Raw genomic sequence first — 18,100 nt, forward strand, 5'->3', positions numbered from 1 at the left:
GACACAATGAATAAAAAGATGGATAAGAACATCTGAACACTGGTGGCGATAAGGACTGCTACTGCTGATAGCAGCTACTTAACCAGTCTGGTCACGCTTAGTGATAGCTCTGAAGCAGCTATCTGCGCCGAGTCTGGTTTCTGTCAAATGCAATCAAACTTGTCACAGACAGAATAACAGAGGTAGGGACTAACATGAAAATCTATCTAAAGCCCGTTTACTGACAACATGGTGCTCAGCCTGTCGTAGCTCCTGATGAAGTGAGCAGGTTCACAAACTGGTCGCTGACTGTAGTAACTCAGGTCTAGCTTGAACAGCAGATGAAACTACTGCAGGTGCCATCAGTGGCATCTTGAAGAGTTTATGCATTCTGCTAGCTCAGGATATTAATTTATCACTGAAAATAACCAGGGAACATTTTCTTTTATGTTATTTGGTCAATACGTTTTGACATCCATTTGATTCTTTGCGTTATGTTTAGTATGGAGAGACTTTGTTCGACTTACCTCAATAATGTAGAGCACAATGTTCTTGTAGAAGCAGTACAGGATGCATTTGGCTACACGGTTGTAATTCCAGGCTCCGTGGACGAGCAGCAGATTCTTCAAGTATTTGAACTGTGTGGGAGGGAGTAAATGGAGGGCAACGACATGATGAATGAAGAGCGGAAGCCTGAGTGCAGCACAGCTCTAATCGTTCTTCATAATTAGAGATCATAGCTGGAACATTGAAGCAACTAAATGTACTTTAAGATTAAAGCAAGTGTTTAGTCTTTTTTTTTTCCCCCAGCGGAAATCTGAAGGACCAGTATAAGATTTTGGCCAAATCCCTCACTAACACATTCCAAAAAAGACCAGTCACAGACTGCAGGGCCAAGCTTTAAATTGCAGCAATTAGCGAGGTTCGTATAGGGGTATTGGTCTCCAAAAGCTGTGCATTACACTTCAGTGGTTGTGGGTATGCTATTATTTAGAGCTTATGTTAAATTTTCAAATTATGGACTTATCTTTACAATACAACAAGTAATGAAAGGCAAAAATGAATAAAAACCCAGTAAAAGCTGGACTGCAGGTAAATTAAGATTATTAGATAGGGAGTAGGCCTTAATCCAGATGTAAATGTACAGAGAAACTGCATCAATAACAGAAACTGTAGGAAAAGTCGAACTTTAAATTGTGATTTCTGTGCACTTTCCATTTAAGAATTTTATGCGTTACCAGACCTAAAACTTTTGATTTTTTTAAAAGATTTTTTTTATTTTTATTTTTTTTTACAGTTGAGACAATTTACAATTTAACAAAAAAACATTTCCCTGAAAGTGCTTGTGCAGTTCACAGGTTTTCTTCTCTGCATCTTTTACGAATTAGGAAATAAAAGCTTTGAAGTTGACTGCATTATAACCTTTTAAGCCAAATTACATCAGCCCAATAAAAAAAATCTATATATGAAGCTCAGACTTCCTAAAATCAGGACCAATTCTAAAGTGTGTGAACTTTATACCTTCTCCCTGTTGAAGGCTGTTCCGATACTTTGTTCTGTATCTGAACCATCTTAGAACTTGCTTACTGTCAGGACCACAGGTCCAATTAAAGTGGGCAAGAAGTTAAAACGTTCCTTGGAAACGTTCCTTTTTTCTGGGTTTTTCTGTAAGTCATCAGGCAGAAACCAAAAAACCAAAATAATTCCAGAATTTAACTTCATGAAATTGTAAAGTTAGATTGTCATGTGGCAAATCAAAGATAAAAAAAATAGTCCAAATTAAAAAGAAATGCAATGCAAATAAAGAAATGAGATAAAATAAGTCAGAATGTCTGGCACCAGATCTATATATTTTTGCCATATTTATGTATCCTAAGGTAATAGGAAATTATTCTCTGAAAAAAAATATATAGTGAATCACTTCCTTCCTTACCTATTGCTGCCCACTGTTGGTAAGCTGGCTGAAAGAAGGTTCCCTGAGAAGATAACTTGATTAATTTGTCTGCTTCTATTTACTTATTATACTTTAGTTACTCTATAAAGAGCAGAACAACATAAAAATTTTATATTCTGCTGCATTAGCACCTCAAAAGCGCTGCTAAATTTATTGTTTCATGCTTAAATGATTATTATAAGAATCCATATGTGCATCGTTTACCATAAAGAAGAAATTGCAGTTTTCTGTTTAAAATGAAAGCAATTACATCATGTTATGCATTTGTTTAAAGTTTTTTTCATACAGAAAATTTGTGGTGCTTTTTACTCAACGACCCCAAACATATTATTTCTCTGGGGGTCTGCTGACTTCTTTTTCAGTGTCATCAAAGAACTATCTGTAAAATAGTAGTGGTCTCCAGCTAGCGTGACCAACCCTCGTGTTGGATATATTCATTTAAAAAAAAAAGAAAAAAAAGTTGAATACACGGTAGACGGACAGCAGAGGTGCCATGACCCAAATATTTTTAATCCTGAAACCGACTCTGCAAGCAAACCTGACTTCTATAGGAGCGAAAAACTGAATCTCCAGCAGAAAGGAGCTCATCCAATTCTCTTCATGATCATTTAATTCATGTAGAGGGATAAAAATAACAAGCTGTGTGATTTTCTAAGACTGATTCTGGTTTGAACTCGGCAAATTACAGTTAATGTGCTGTAGCAGTAAAACACCAGTTGAGGTCTGGAGGTGCAATTTAATTTAAAGCAGGGGCAAAAACCTAAATGGATTATTAGACCACTGAGTTTTGAAGGACACACTCTCCACATGTCATATGGATCAAAGGCCTCTTGAAATATAATTGCATGCTGAAGTACAGAGGATGTACTGCTGGCTTCTCATCCTCGAAAGCCTCTTAGCGTTAACAGAAACACGATGCGCCGTACATTGAAGCGGTGGATCAGGAGCTCCCCGGCTTTTGTTGCTTACACATATCGCATATCGACGGAGTGTTCCAGACGAGCTGGTTACCAGGACGCAAGCAGGTATTTACACAACATTTTGCCAGAATCCGTTTTCGTGGAGCTTTGTTGGGAATTTGATGTCACCAGGCGCCTGTTTTACAGGTGTTTCTACTTCAATGTTAAGCCCCAGCTCATTCAGATAGATCACCTATTGTTATTCAGAACAATGTGCAATCCTATCACTTACACAAACCACGCGAGAAGGCAGTGGCAGAAACGACAGAAATGTATCACTATGCCCTGCTGATAAACTAAGAAAACAAAGTAGATGTTTATTTTAGTTCAGGTGTATCCCTATGGGTGATGTTTGCCATTCTGGTACAAACACATTTTAAAGATTCACTATTATTTTTCATGTCACACTATTCAGGTCTTAAACGCGTCTTATCCTTCAGTTTGACCACTTTTCATGTGAGGAAAACTTGAAAACACTTCCTCTTTCCTCGTGAAGGAGCATGCTATTGCGCTCACCTGGGCAATAGAGTAGTCAGAAGAGTTTGCCGCCTGCAAACCCTCGTTGCCAGAGATTCCCACTCCGACATGAGCTGTCTGGATCATTCCTACGTCGTTAGCTCCGTCCCCAATGGCCAATGTGATCACCTTCACTTGTTTCTTCACCATTTCAACCACCTCCGACTTCTGAAGTGGAGAAACTCTGAAAGAAACCAGCAACGCTTGTATTACACAATGCATGATTTAGCAAGTTTAAAAGAAGTCATGTTTTTATTGTGTAACATTTTTTTTTATTTTGAGGTGGACCTTTACACTTTGAGCAGTGCAAAAAAAAGCCATATATGTATGGGTAAAGGATTAAATGGCATTCTGTGTTTAATCAGGAAGTAATTTCATATTTTCAGTGAAGGAAATAGACACGTTTGTAACTTAAAGCTTTTTTGGAAAGAATTAATGTTTTATTTTACCACATTAAAGATATTAAGGGAGTAAAATTAGGAGGAACGCATTTGTAGCTTCTCATAGCTTTTGCGGAGGAACTGGAATGAGCTAAAATTTGTCTTGGTTGGGTGCAGCATTGCAAATTCTGCGATATTTTCAGCTTATATCCAGTCGGCTTGATACATTTGCATCAGCAAAAAAGTTAAAAACCAAACTCGGGCAATAAATCTCTTCTGCAGACACAGGAAAGGACAAAGGGCACACAGTTAGCGGCAAAGCACAATTTCTGCAAAGGGAAATGCGCAAGTTCAAAGAATTCACATTATAACAAGAAATCAAATAGCACATGCCTTTCCAACAGTTAGTCAGTGGAGAACGTTATTTATTGACTTGGTGCTCAGACAGTTATTACCTGTTGCATGTTTAGTGTGAAGAAAGCAAGGGCATCAGGGAGCAAACCTGCAAGCGTATTTTTCCATTTGAGCTCCACCGTGCCAGGCAAGTCGGCTGCTGACACTTCATGCATCCAGGGAAGAAAGATCTGTCCACAGCTCCATATGAAGTAATATACTCCACCCATTAGAGATTTTTATGTTATTTGACTGGAGTCCAAGTAGAAGGAGTCAGAGTATATTTACTGTTGCTGTGTTGACACCTGACCTCTAGTAAAAATCCATCCAATACAAGAGTATGCAGTTTCCTTCAACCCATTAAAAGCATAATCAGCACAGCCAGCTTTGATTTAGACGTATTTCACACATAGTTTGTATTTAATATCAACTTAGATTATTCTCTAGATGTCATTTCATATTTTTTTTTTCAGTTAATTAATAACTAGGTCATAAAAGCAAACTAAATTGAAACAAAGACATAAACTGCTCACATCTGAAACATTTTACATTTACAAGCCTAAAACGGTAAAAACATGGAAGATCCCTCTTTGTGAACAAATCGCAACGCAAATAAACATCATATGTGTCTTTAAAGGGTTAAGCTGCGAAAGCTTATTTTCTGAGGTTTATGGAGAATTTTTCCTTCCCTGGTGTATCTTTGTGTGTACCCAAGGCAAACACAGTTGGAGGGGGAAGAAAAATAAAAATTTGAGATCATGTACACACTGCAAAGGTAATAAGGTACTCTGAGAACTGCTGCTGATTTCTGGCCAGGTAGCCTGTCACAGGCGCTTAAGCACATAAGTACTTCCTACAGTGGCAAAGGAGGTCACTGGAGTATCTTTTCATTGCCAGTTTTATTTATTAGTGTTATACGGTTTTGATAATAATAGAGAAATAGAATTATTAGTACTCCAAGTTTAATGTGTCTTTATGTGTGCAGGTTCTGCTGTCATCAATTTGGGAATTGTGATTTCATTTAGAGAAATATTTTCATATCCTGCGTCTGATCAAAACTGATGGCTTGTTGGAATGTTTCAAAGGTTCACTTGTATTTCAGGCTCATTTTATTCCCTCAGGAGTAAATTTTACCTGCAACAAATGACTGCTTTACAGGACAAGGCCAGATCCAGGAAGTACTGACGCACGCCGAACGTTAGGGCGTATTTCAGAGTCTTCCCGTCAATAATGAGAGCAAAGTCATTTTCCTTGTAGATGGCTTCTCCCAGAAGTCCACAGTGGTGGCTAAGAGTTTCCCTTGTTGCCTGAAAGATACGAAATACGAAAATCACAAATACTAGTTATATACAGCTAGATCTGTTTAGAAGCAATAATATAACCTCTATTCTTTTGCTTTGATACAGATGTTAGAAAATTGTACATGTAGAAGAACAATGAACTAAAAGCACCTTTTGTATAAATTTGAATAAAAGTTTCACACAGCAGCTCAAATAGACTGCTGTATCTCTGTGTAGAGTCATGTATATTGCAATGTTATCCACTTAGTATTAAACACTCTTGACTTGGGCCTACTCCAACCTATTTGTAGCAATTATAATAAGTCATATTTCCTTAATTTATCCCAGGATTTTTCTTCAAAAACTGGACTGAATTCTTTAATCAACTCTCCCTTCATGAGGTGTGTAAATTTAAGGCATGTTTGTTTGAATATGCGGACTTTTTTTGTATTATAGTAGGTAAAAAAAAAAAAAACTGTCCCTGAATCAGAGTTTTGAATAAATAATAAAGTCCACAAGCTATGTCTGAAACATTTGTTCAGAGAAAGCTTGAACAAATGTAGGATGTAAAGCGTTATGAACATAATGTCTGCCACCCTCCAGTCATTCCCAACTGCGCCCTAAATTTCAAAGTTCCTTTTTTTACATTTTTAGAATGAAAAGTTTTGTTAAATTATGATAAAACTTCACATGTGGAGGTTATTTTGAGACGTACCTCCTACCAAAGCATGTCAGATACTGCAGCACACCTTCAGGTGTTGGTGGAGTTCATTGTATGGCAAATCAGGGATGCTTTAGTCGCAACTCTCCATCAGGCAGGTGGTCATGCTGCTAGGTCTGATCAGCTTACATCTTAACTCCAGTTTCTAACACCAAACTGCTGAGGAACATCTGCTTTTCATCCTGGATGTTTATTATCATCTTTCATATTTATTACACTTAGACTCAGGCTATGAGGCGATACCGTTGATAAACTGAAGACGGATTCTGATATCTTTACAGTAGATCCAACGATGACTGATAAGAGATGATGCGGAAAAAAATAAACGATTCTGACAAGAGGATCAGCTGTCATGGAATACAGGCATGTCTGGAAGGACGGAGCGGTGAGATCACCGCTTTTATCTTCTGTCCTCTCCACAGATGGTGAGGAGAGTTTCTTAGTATCAGACAGGTAGGGAGCCACTTTATTTAACTTAAAACATAAATAATATCTTTGGATTCATGTGTCGTAGTGAAAATCGTTCATTTATAAACAAGCTTCCACTCGGAACATAAAGTAAAAGAGAAAGTGTTGAATATGTGGTGCCAAGCAGATGCACAAACAGCTGAACTCGTATAAAGAAATAATGGAGACCATTTTCAGAACTGAAGGAGGAAGGTGCCTGGCCTGGTGTGGAGGTCAGATATGTCAAAGCCTTCAGATTGCACCATGGGGACCGCGCAATTTTCGCCTGGCATAACAGAACTCTGAAACCTCAGCTTAAGGGAAATATTTGGAGAGGGAGGCTTTACGTTTCACAAAGTGAGCAATGCAGACCGAGAGGCACGCACGGAGAGAGATGATGGATTAACAGGAGGGAAGCTGAGCAAGAGGATACAAGGCGAGAGCAGCTGGGAGGACTTTACCATCCTGATGGGATCTATAAAACAGCTTGAGATGGCGAACAGCGGGCAAGCGCATGTGTATCCATGAATGCGTGTTGAGGTCAGGGTACCCACAGGCCGGAATATCTAAATTTAAGTACAACAGTTAGATCCGAGTTGCCCTGGGTCGTTTTAGATTACATCTCGGTGCATTAGCAATGCATGAAATGCTCTCTGTACAGACCACTGGAACACTTTGTTTGGGATATCAGCAATCCATCATAAAGTCTGATAAGCAAAGTTTACAATTTCCTCAAGTACTTTGCTCATTTCCCCCCTTATTTCCACTGAGGAATTTTAGCGCTAATGCTACGCGTCTCCGGCTAAAGCCTCTTTGTTATGGCTATAATCACCAGTTGAGCCTATGTGACGAGCTAGTGTTTGGTTTTGGAACGGGTATGTGGTGGCCATTCAGAAATCCACGGGAGCTTCCCATAAAGACTGAGCTCCATTGTTGATATAGTTCTTGACTGATGCAGCCAAAAGGACGTGACCGTCATGATGTGGAATCTGGACATTTGTATGGATCAAATGTCATCATCTGTTCAGACTCAGAGGCCTACAACAAGGGGACACTCAAACTTCATTAAAAAAAAGCACAGAGATGGGTTTACACACTTATTTGTAAAGGTGAGGCCAGGCCTAAACAAAACATGCTCATTACATTTTTTGAAAAAAATAACTAGATTTAGATTTTAGTCTGCTTAGTTCTGCATATTTGGATATATTTTCAGAATGACCTGCTTTCGAGCCTCTATTTGAATCAACATAAGCTGATGCTGGCCACGCCCCCGACTCAACATTTACACTCGCACTTGAAAATGGCTGCAAACAGATGCACCATTATACAACTGCAAATTTTTGAAAAGTAGAATTAGAGCCTCCAACACAACCAAGAAGGATGCAGCAAAATGTTTCTGGATGGTAAGTCAATAATGAAACACTTGTGTTTTCTAGCAGAGGTTGTCCAGCGCATGTAGCAGGAAAACCAGCTAACTAAACATCAAATATGACTTGTCGGATGGTTTTTGAAATTGCTTGCTTTCCAGATACCAAAAAAACATTTACTTATTACCAATAAAAGCCTGTGTGGGTTTTTTAAGTGCTTGAACTTTTTTTTTTTTTTTAAAGAAGTTGAGACATAAACGGAAGCATTAAAATGTACAAGTAAATGTAGCATAGTAGGCCTCCTCTAAATTAGAAACTAATGCTAGTTCAGGCATATTTGGAACTGAAAACTGGCAAAAAGAGATCCATGTTTGAATAAGTGCTCTCATACCTGCTGACCCCGCAGCCCGGCTCTCTGTCTTGGTGGACAGCTTTCTGTTTCTGAGTTTTAACAAACTGCCTTATGTAAGCATCTGCTCAACCACAGCAGAATGGGAGCTGACATTTCAAAGCACTGGCCTGTGGGCTGTGTGAATGCACCAACCTAACATTCTACCTCGGCTCCATTTATCACGTTTAACAAACGTCTGACAGAGTGAAGGCCGTCCGTCATCACCGAGAACCACCCCCTCCAGCCGCTTCATTCACGGCTTTTCGTCTTCTTCCCCGTCTTTCTGTCTGACAAAGCCGAACCCGGTGGAGTCTTGGCTTCAATCGACATATGGAGCTTTTCCCCTTGCTGAAACTGCAGGGACTTGCCCTTTTCAAGCGCAGGAACAACAGACATGACTCTCCTGCAAGGGGGTTAACAGACTTCCCTGTTGGGTGTCGTCATGTTAAATGCGGATTTCAGGATGTGGGCTGGGTTTTTATGGAAGGCACCCTGTGGCCTCGTCCTTCAACACAGGCAAATCTTTCTAGCAAAGAAAGATTTGCCAGAAAGTGAGGATAGTTAAGAGTTACTTCCAAAGCAAGGGATGAATTGTTATTAATTAACATAAAATGTGTGTAGCCCTATTTAGATTTTCCAATTAGTCATGTAGAAGTACAGGCTCACAGCAACAATTTGACATTTAATAAAACTTCTGCAGAGGTTTCCTTAAAAAGTAGGATCTTAAGTTCCTTTAACATCTTGCAATGATAGATCTTCAGAGCAGATGTAGAAACCACAGAAGTAAATTCTGCTGAAACGTGTTTACACTACAGATATACAGAGGAATTGGCTCGTGTCCCCAAAATTAGCAAAGTTTTAGTTCAATCAACTTTAACAACACTCTTTAGTGTGGATGTAGTTACCGAGTTAAGGAAGCTAACTTAGTTTAAAAAGTTTATTTCAGTATCAGTAAGGTAATGTTAGAAGGACGACAGCGATGTAAAAAGATATTTAGAGGAAACTGTTTTCTCTAACACGTTTAAACGTGTGCAGTTCATTCAGGCTGTAGGAGAGAGATAGAGCAAGATTAGCAACAGGAAAGCTGAACATAGTACAGCAACATTTGTATCCTTTTTTTAAGCTTTTAACTTCTGTCATGCAACAACACTGGGTTTGGAAAGGTTGACAGCGTCTTCAAAATCTTAGCTATACTTAGTTATACTAGCTGGGCTGACTGTGCAAATTGCCAAAATTAGATGTTAGTCAGTTTGAATTTCTGGTCTCCAAGTCAATGAATGTCTAATTCTCTGCAGAACTTGATGGCAAACTGAGGTTGTAATTTAACCACTTAATGTACGTGTTTGAGCGGAAATGCATCTTAAAGGTGCAGAACAAAAGCTCTCGAGGACAGGCATTGGAGGCCCATGGTTTAACCATTAACTCTATTTATCTTTTAAAATAATAGTAGAATGCTGTTTTACAGTGCAGTATTAAATATGCAACATACAGTAGTTGTTAAAAGAGAGATCATATGACCGAATTTTACAAAAACCTGAGAGTGGAAATGTAGTTTCAAAAAAAGCAGATATACACAGATATACAAATTAAAAGAAAAGTAAATATTTTACATTTATTTTTGCATGTTTTATATCATTAGTTTTATACAGATCATTTTTAATTACGATCAAAGAAATCCAAAAATACTTACATTCAGACTGTCTTCATTAATCACCAGCATGCCCATGTTCTTTGTAAGAAGTTTGCAGGAATGTCCTGTAGGATCACAGAAAGAAAAAAAGAAAAAAGAAAAACATGTACTGAAGCTTTTTGATATATTACAAAAGACCGAGAGGTCAGGAAAATCATTGCATAGGTCATGTATTATATGAAAGGCATAAAACTACAAAAAGGAGAAAATTAAACAGGCAGTAAAAATCTAAATGTTACAGCTAGCTGAAAACTCCAGTCTTAGGACATGACTAATGAGTTTGGTTTACAAGAGTTTGTCAGTTTCCTGTTTTAACAGGCAGTTACAACTCTGGGTTACCCAACATGGCTCTCTGGGGAATGATCTCTACAGTGCTTGGCCGGGACACACACTCAGGGTCACCAGCAAGTGGTGGATGGAGCCTCTCATTAGGGGGAAAACAGAAATATTTCATGAACCAAGACTAAAGCCTTCACTTTAACGCTGGGGCTGCAAGAGAAAGCTGCCATCTGTGGGCATAACCACATACATATTTGAGGGCTTCAACACTTTGCTTCTGTCTGGAAAGAGATTTCAGTCATTTTTTTTGCTAAAGAAATTACCACATAACCTGTCTTGTGAACAAGTGGGTGGCATTTTCTGAGAGTGAAAATGAAATAAGCATATGAATAAACAACAGTGCGCGCACACAGAGGAAATGAACATGTTTCAGAGCTAAGCTCAAACAGGCTCGGGTCTGGGGTCTAGCAGATTGTTTTCTTAAGTGCAAAGGTGCAAACGTCCAAAAATTTGCCAGTGTGGAAAATGTCTCCCCGTCTCAACACCGTCTCTGTTCCCTTCCCCCACTCGTCAATTCTTGACACAACCCTTCCGCCTAATGTGTTTACCTTTTAACTCATTTCACTCTCTTTTTTTTTTTTGTCATAGTTAAATTCTTGAGCCCCTTTCAATTCCAGGAGGAACTAAAGACCGTTCCGGCAGGCCTCGAGGAATGCATAACGACGCTCATGCCACAGCAATCTCAGCTGCACAAAGGAAGCAAGATTTAATTCTCAACAGTACCTCAACAAAATAACATCCTTTGAACTTCTTCACATTTTATTAGGCAACAACCACAAACCTCCGTGGACTTCACTGGTGTTTTATGTGACAGACCTACATAAAATACCAGTAAAGTGGAAAGAATATGAAAACTTGGACATCTTCCCAAACCAACCAGGCTTTCTAGTCAATCAAACGAGAGTTTGATTAAAGCGGACTAAACGGGGTTGATATGAATGCACCCAGAAAGGCATTTCATTTTGCGTCTCTCTGCTAACATGACTGATCAAAATAAGGGTTAAACCTGCGATGTATTTACAGAGAAAGCAGTAGAAGGCTGTATTTCTGGAGAAAGAAACATTGCTCTTTTATAGAACTAGGCCAGATTTAAAGAAAAGCTCTCTTACGTTACATCCAGATACACAAACTCTGCAGGAGTTATTTGTAATAAATCAGCTGCTTGGGTGGTGTAGGCTTCATCCAACTGTTAACACAAATCTTGAGCTGCATCACCAGTTTAATTTGGAATATTGTACAGAGCGCCGTTTCGCTGGCAATGGGAATAATGTTTCAGTGAGGAAAACAGTAAGAAATAACATAAATACTGAGCAGAGTTTCTACAGAGCAGCTCGGCCAAAAGGTCGGGCTGTGAAAATGCTTCCAGTGAGCATTAGCCTCAGCTGAGGCCCCTCACATCTGGGCACAGTGGGCACAAAAGGCTGATTCAGTCAGGCCTCAGTGGTAGGTGCAGCCGCAAAAACGAACACACTTTTAAAACCTATTTTTCTAAACTTTATGCTACCGAGTTGGCTGTATTCAAGGTTGATCCACTTTTGATAGTCATCCACTTCCGTGATCCCAGGGCAAACAAGGACGTGAACTACAAACTGAGACGGCCAGGCAGCGTTGGGCTGTTTACCTTCCAGATAACATCTGCAACAGTAAAATCTCTGAGGAAGTGAGATGTAGAAGAGGGGCCTGCTTGAGTACATATGCATGGCATTTATTTCACGTCAACGTAGGGAGCACATACATCATCCTGCAACAGATGCTTTCATTAAATGTGTGTGACACAGCAACATTGAGCTTATCCGGAGTTTATCATGCAGGGTGAGGAATGACTGCAGGGCCGACTGGAGTATCTGTACCAGGGAGGCGCACAAACGCAGCGAAATGCGTCCTGATGCAGGAACATCAAGAGGAAAAAAAGCATCTGTACTGCTAGCAGCTTTGCAGAGTCTTGCACAATTTATGAGTTTTTCACCTTTACTCATGGTACAACCACAAAAGGTCAATGTGTTTTATTCAAATTTTAAGTATTGAACCAGAACAAAGTAGTGCAAAATGACAAAGTGGGAAAAAAAAGACAAATGGGTTAATTTTTTTTATTTTATTTAGCTCTCTTAATATAATACTGCTGAATAATCAGCAGAAGCACAATGGCCTTAGAGGTTTTAAATATAGCATTAGTGTAAAAACAAAGTAACTGTTTAAAGAAAACCTCTTTGCACTTTGGCATAATCCATGACAGGACACAAAAAAACATGTGGAAGAGGCCGGTCTGGTCAAATAAAACCAAGATTGAGCTTTTTGCCTCCATACAAAACACTCATTGTTTGTGAAACTAACAGCACATTACCCTGAATACAATGTCTCCTCCTTGCACCATGGTAATGGCAGCATAATTCTGTGGGCATTGACAAAAATAAACTAGTCAGAAAATGATGGGAAGATGGTTGGAGAAATGCTGCTTAATTCTGGAAGAAAGCCCTAAGTGTAATGCAAAAGCTACAATGGAAAGACTGACCATTCTTATGTATTAGAATGGCATAGTCAATGTCCAGGTATAAATCTATTAAATTTATATCAAGACTTGAAAATTGGTTTTCACAGATACTCTCCATCCAACCTGACAGAGCTTAATAAAAAACATAGGCCAACATTTCAGTCTCTAGATGTGTTTAGCTGCTCTAAAGCACAAAAAGTCTTAAAAAGCTGTAATTAAATGTGAGCACGTATTTATGCCACACATTTCAGATTTGTTCTTTCACAATCATTCACTACATTGTGTTGGTCCACTTGTTAAAGCCCCAATAAAACACATTAAAGGAAGTTAAGAAACATTCAAAAGGAAGGGATTCTTTTGCAGGGCACTGCAGAGGCTTTTACTGAACATGTGTTAACAATTCAAGCAGCAGTTAGTCATTATGCAGCTGGTAGCAGAGCTTAGTTTGTATGAAGCTTAAGTAGTGGCTTCCCTCTGCGTACAAGCAGTTGTTTTCAGTGAAAGGGAGAATTAAAACAAACTCTGCTGCAAAGCATGTTTACAAACTACACCACTGATGATTTTAGAGGTAGACGGCACGCCACACTACATGACAGGGAACAGAGAGCAGCGTTCACATGAAACACAAAGCCCTACCAAGTACATTTTGGTCTTGTTTCTAGTGCAAATATATAATGAAATAAGGCAAAAAAGTTGAAGTAGTGACTTTTCAGCACGATCGGAGCTCGTGTTCAGTAAATAATTCTTTAATATTGATGAAAAAGTACTAGTTCCACTGACAAATTATTTCAAGACATTTTTCCCATGTTCTAAGTGAAATTATTTCAAATGTACCAAGATATTTTCGCTAGAAACTAGACTAATGAGTTCGCCGTCGTTGCTCACCGATGTTGATGGCTGTTTCCTGTTTGTCCCCCGTCAGGATCCAGATCTTAATGTCAGCCTTCATTAACGTCTCGATCGTTTCAGGGACTTTGTCTTGGAGCTTGTCTTCTATGGCTGTGGCCCCCAGGAGCTGCAGGTTCTACCACAGAGAAGGTTAGAATATATACGAGTAAGTGCTAACCTGGGTCAAAAAGAAATCTACCAACTGCTTTTGTTTACCACCCAGAAAAACCACCATGGGATTCTTAGGAGGTTTTGGATCAGATTTTAAGCGCCTCTAAGTGCGCATTTCTTCACATGTTTTCAGCCCACGCACACACAAGCAGGCCCATAAACACTTTTGGTCAGTTTCTCAGGAAACTGGGGCTCTTTAGGGTTGCTTATGGACTTGTAAGGCTCATCACAAGACCAAAGATTTGACAAGAGCCAGTGGCAGTGGGGAGACAGAAGCCAGCACGCGAGGAAAGACCAGAGAAGCTCTTTAAATTGAGACCTGAGCCCTAATGCCAGTTTGCATGCAACTCTGGCCTGCTTGTTTGCTGGGAACAGGAAGCCTGCAGAAGAACCTTATACTTATGTGCGCTGTCATAATTAACTTTTTATATCTGAAATATTTACTTTTTTACTATGGAAAAGAAGAATTAAGGCATGTACTTCATAAATCGGTTAAAAGCGGTCTGCTGTTTTGGTAAAAAAAAGTCGCATTTGTAGTGAAGCACTGAGGCAATAAGATTATGCCTTCATCTGCTTCTGTTCTGCATAAAAAAAGAACTGCAGATTGTAAATGAACAAACTGATCTCCTACTTGTTGGATCAGTCGACTGATAGTCTTCCTACAAAATAGCGCCACTTAACTGGTATTTTATTTAGTATAACTGTAAGAAAATGGTCCAAAAATAATGGCTTTAAGCTTTCTGGCATAAATCAATTTGCAAGGTCTAAAACAGACTAAAACAGTCAGGTGCAGTTTAGCTGAGTCCAGGCGTTGCTGTTAGCGGATTGTGCAGCAAAGAGCACTGAAGAGTTTGGGGGAGATTCAGAAGGTGAGCTGCAGATGAAATCAGAGCGAGACGAAGTAAAAGTCACCACCACAAAGACGTACAGAAAATGCAATTTCATTAGCCGTCAGCCATAAACATGATAATTAAGAGAAATGAACACTTTAAAAAAAAAAAAAAAATCACTGTGTGAATTAAATCTATATGTGCTCGGCTTTTTTTAAGTTTTTTTTTTTTTTTTTTTTACTGAAATAAAATAACTTTTTAATGACATTCTAATTGACTTTGTTTTAAAGCAGATCTCTGTAAAAGTCTATACAGTAACTATGGAACTCTTGCGATCTATAAAATTTGACTGTGGCTCCATTCTGCCCCCTTGTGGAGCTGATTTGTATAAAGCTGAGGTGTGGGTGGCCCAGAGCAGCAGTGAACCCCAAATCGTGGGCAGCCGCAGTGCCACACTCGGCTCATTAGGCAGCGCACATTACATTTTCCTTTTTGAAAGCTTTTATGTTTGGCTCGTGATTGATTGCCTCCATTTGTTTTGGGCGGCCCAGAGCAGCCATGAAGACGAGCCAAAAGGCTGATTTACAACTGCGGCTTCCTGTGTTTGAGAAGCTCTTTCACACACACCAGCCGCATAAAAAACCAACACTACCTGCTGCAGAAACACTTAGATTCAAACCAAAAGGACACATTTCAGAACATCTGAATCTCTGTAGGTATAGCTACACCTGCCTTTCTAGTTACACTTATAATCATCTCCCTATTTAGGTAGAAATGATAAATGATAAAATGTATCTTATGATAAAATGTATCTTTTACTGGAGAAGCATATTCTTGCACAAACAAACTTTTATCCTGAGCTAGTACATTCTTTGGATTTTTTATTTTTATTAAATAATATTTTTAGAAACTAATCCAGTGCTGCAATTATTGGTACCTTCAACAGTTTCTATGAAATAAATGTAACAACGCAATTTTGCAATTGATGCTTTACACCTTAAATTAAGACTTCCAAAGAGCCGAAATAATTGACAGTTTCTCTTTGTCCGTTCTGTAAAAATATGACACACAGAGTAATTTCATTAAGCTGGTCTTGAAAACGTGAAAGACAAGAGTATCGGAGAGAATCTCTCCATGACCTCTTCTATTTCTACATTCAGAGAAATAAAAGCTGGATCTGAGACAAACAAGACTGGTAAAGGTCCCGGGTTTATCTCACCACCCTACTCATTGCTTCCCTATTCATTAACATGTTTAAATAAAACTCTGGTGGCCAAAAATGAGACGCCATCGGTTCATCCAACATGGCGAAATGTTGACAGATGACTGACCTGTCCTCTCAACAGATATGGACGCCTATAAATGTAGCATAGTTGGGTTTGTGATAAACCCAAATTAAATTGAATTGAATGGGTATCATCAACAGAAAATCATGACTTAAAAACAATCGGGGCGTTCCTCATCGCAAACCTTCTCTATGAGCTCGTAGCTCTCCTCCAGCTTCAGGGCTCTGTTCTGGATGGCGGTGCAGGCTCGGAGGTGCAGCTCCTGCCAGTGCTGATAGGACGACTCGCTGATGTCTGCCACCGCAAAGCACAGAGTGCGCAGGCCTGGAGGAGTGAGCGCAGAATCACAACTTCAAGCGTCAAACATCATAACTTCTTAACTGGACATCCAGTCGGAAGCAGTGACTAATACTCATTCAGATTTTGTCTCCTGACAAACAAGTACTCAATAACAATATATATATATATATATATATATATATATATATATATATATATATATATATATATATATATATATATATATATATATATATATATATATATATATATATATTTGTCCACATTACTGTAGTGTACCATTTGTGGATTTGTGTGCATATCAGTGTTTTCTATGTTTCTATATCAGACCAATGGAGATCTTCAAATTTTTTTCCAGATACCTTGTGTTTTTATTTATTTTTATTTTCATTTTCTCATGACTTCACAAAAGATGTCAGTTTTTGAAGTGATGCCTTACAAAACAACTCAGTCTGCCATTCCACTCACAGGTTGTTAATTAACCTGAGAATCCTTCATTCTGGCATTTACTAAAAAGAAACCATTTAGGTAGACATAAAAGACTTAGAGCAGCAAAATTTTAGACCCATTTAAATTCAAACCATGAGGGAAAAGTAAATAAATTGTGTCCGTTTATACAGTGTATGAAAATAGTTTCAACTGAATCTCTCCCATACAGTGCCAAGAATTGTGTTGATCTGTAGAAACATCACCTCTTCTTTGCTTTCTTTTTTTTTTTTTAATAATTGATATGCCCCTTTTAACAACTCCGTACAGGCCTCAGACAAACAGGGACATTTCTGTAGAACGGAGATGGAAAAAGAAAACACCACTTTCTGTTTGAACAATATGGAAAGTTGCTGAAAAGTGAAAACACGTAAAGACATTTACTGATGTCTAAATGCTGTCGAGTCTCTTGATCTCCATGTTCACTAATGTTCTCTAACAGACCTTTGGGACCTTCACAGAAGAGATGGATGTATATGGAGATTAGACTGTACACACATGCTCTCCATTTACTAATTAGATTAATTCAAACCCAAATGGATGTAACTGACATTTGTTTTTAGCCATTTCTAGCACTTTCTAAATGACAGATCAGGGATCTTCACAGTCCAGCCAGAATGCTATATTTAGCCTACGTCAAATATTCCCAATGACATAATTCTGCTGCTGTTTCACAAGGGGGCAGTATGAACATAGCACATGAGGGGCTCCTTCTGCTGCAGTTTACAGTTTTATGTTGTTACTCCTCCTAATACTCATCTAAATCAATTATCAAAAGATAGATAAGTGGGAGTGGAAAAAAAAAACCCTCAGTGGGCTGATAGAATAAAACTTCTGATCATGGCCAGGAAGACATAAGCGTCGTCTTCTGTGCATTACAGGCTAGCTGAGACAGGGGGCAGTATTTCTCTACTCACCCTCAGTGGCAAACTGCTCCAGGTGCTTTAAGGTGATCTCTTTGTACCTTGAGCTGTCGGCCAGCCGGTCGTAGATCACAGTGTCCTGAAGGGACATAAAAACTCATTGGTTAGAGAGGGTAGAGGCAGTAACCGGCTGAAATCGTTTGCGTTGTTAAATGGAATCCGTTTCCATTTCTCATCATATGCATGGATTTTCGTGATCTTCTTGATTATGTGCTCCAGCTATCAAAACTAAATTCAAATATTTTATTCTCGGTGTTATGCACCAAAAGATTTAGAAGGTCCCGCCGACTTGTACCACTGCAGATAAAACCC

General features: G+C 38.9%; 1 protein-coding gene across 2 annotated transcripts in view; it reads right to left on the minus strand.

The window, feature by feature from the left end:
* The window catches only part of atp8a1 (ATPase phospholipid transporting 8A1), a 102,489-nt gene that overhangs the window by 30,117 nt on the left and 54,272 nt on the right, over positions 1 to 18,100 (minus strand). For both annotated transcript variants that reach the window (XM_088009449.1, XM_088009450.1), the window contains exons 20-26: positions 17,783 to 17,867; positions 16,264 to 16,403; positions 13,790 to 13,928; positions 10,078 to 10,142; positions 5,316 to 5,488; positions 3,409 to 3,592; positions 507 to 617 (exon numbers count right to left, since the gene is read on the minus strand). In XM_088009449.1, the coding sequence (XP_087865575.1) occupies positions 507 to 617; positions 3,409 to 3,592; positions 5,316 to 5,488; positions 10,078 to 10,142; positions 13,790 to 13,928; positions 16,264 to 16,403; positions 17,783 to 17,867 (897 nt within the window). The remainder of the gene's footprint in view (positions 1 to 506; positions 618 to 3,408; positions 3,593 to 5,315; positions 5,489 to 10,077; positions 10,143 to 13,789; positions 13,929 to 16,263; positions 16,404 to 17,782; positions 17,868 to 18,100) is intronic.

This window comes from Poecilia mexicana, unplaced genomic scaffold (assembly GCF_051168715.1).
Source record: "Poecilia mexicana isolate PSO_F unplaced genomic scaffold, ASM5116871v1 scaffold_10, whole genome shotgun sequence".
Taxonomy (NCBI): Eukaryota; Metazoa; Chordata; class Actinopteri; order Cyprinodontiformes; family Poeciliidae; genus Poecilia; species Poecilia mexicana.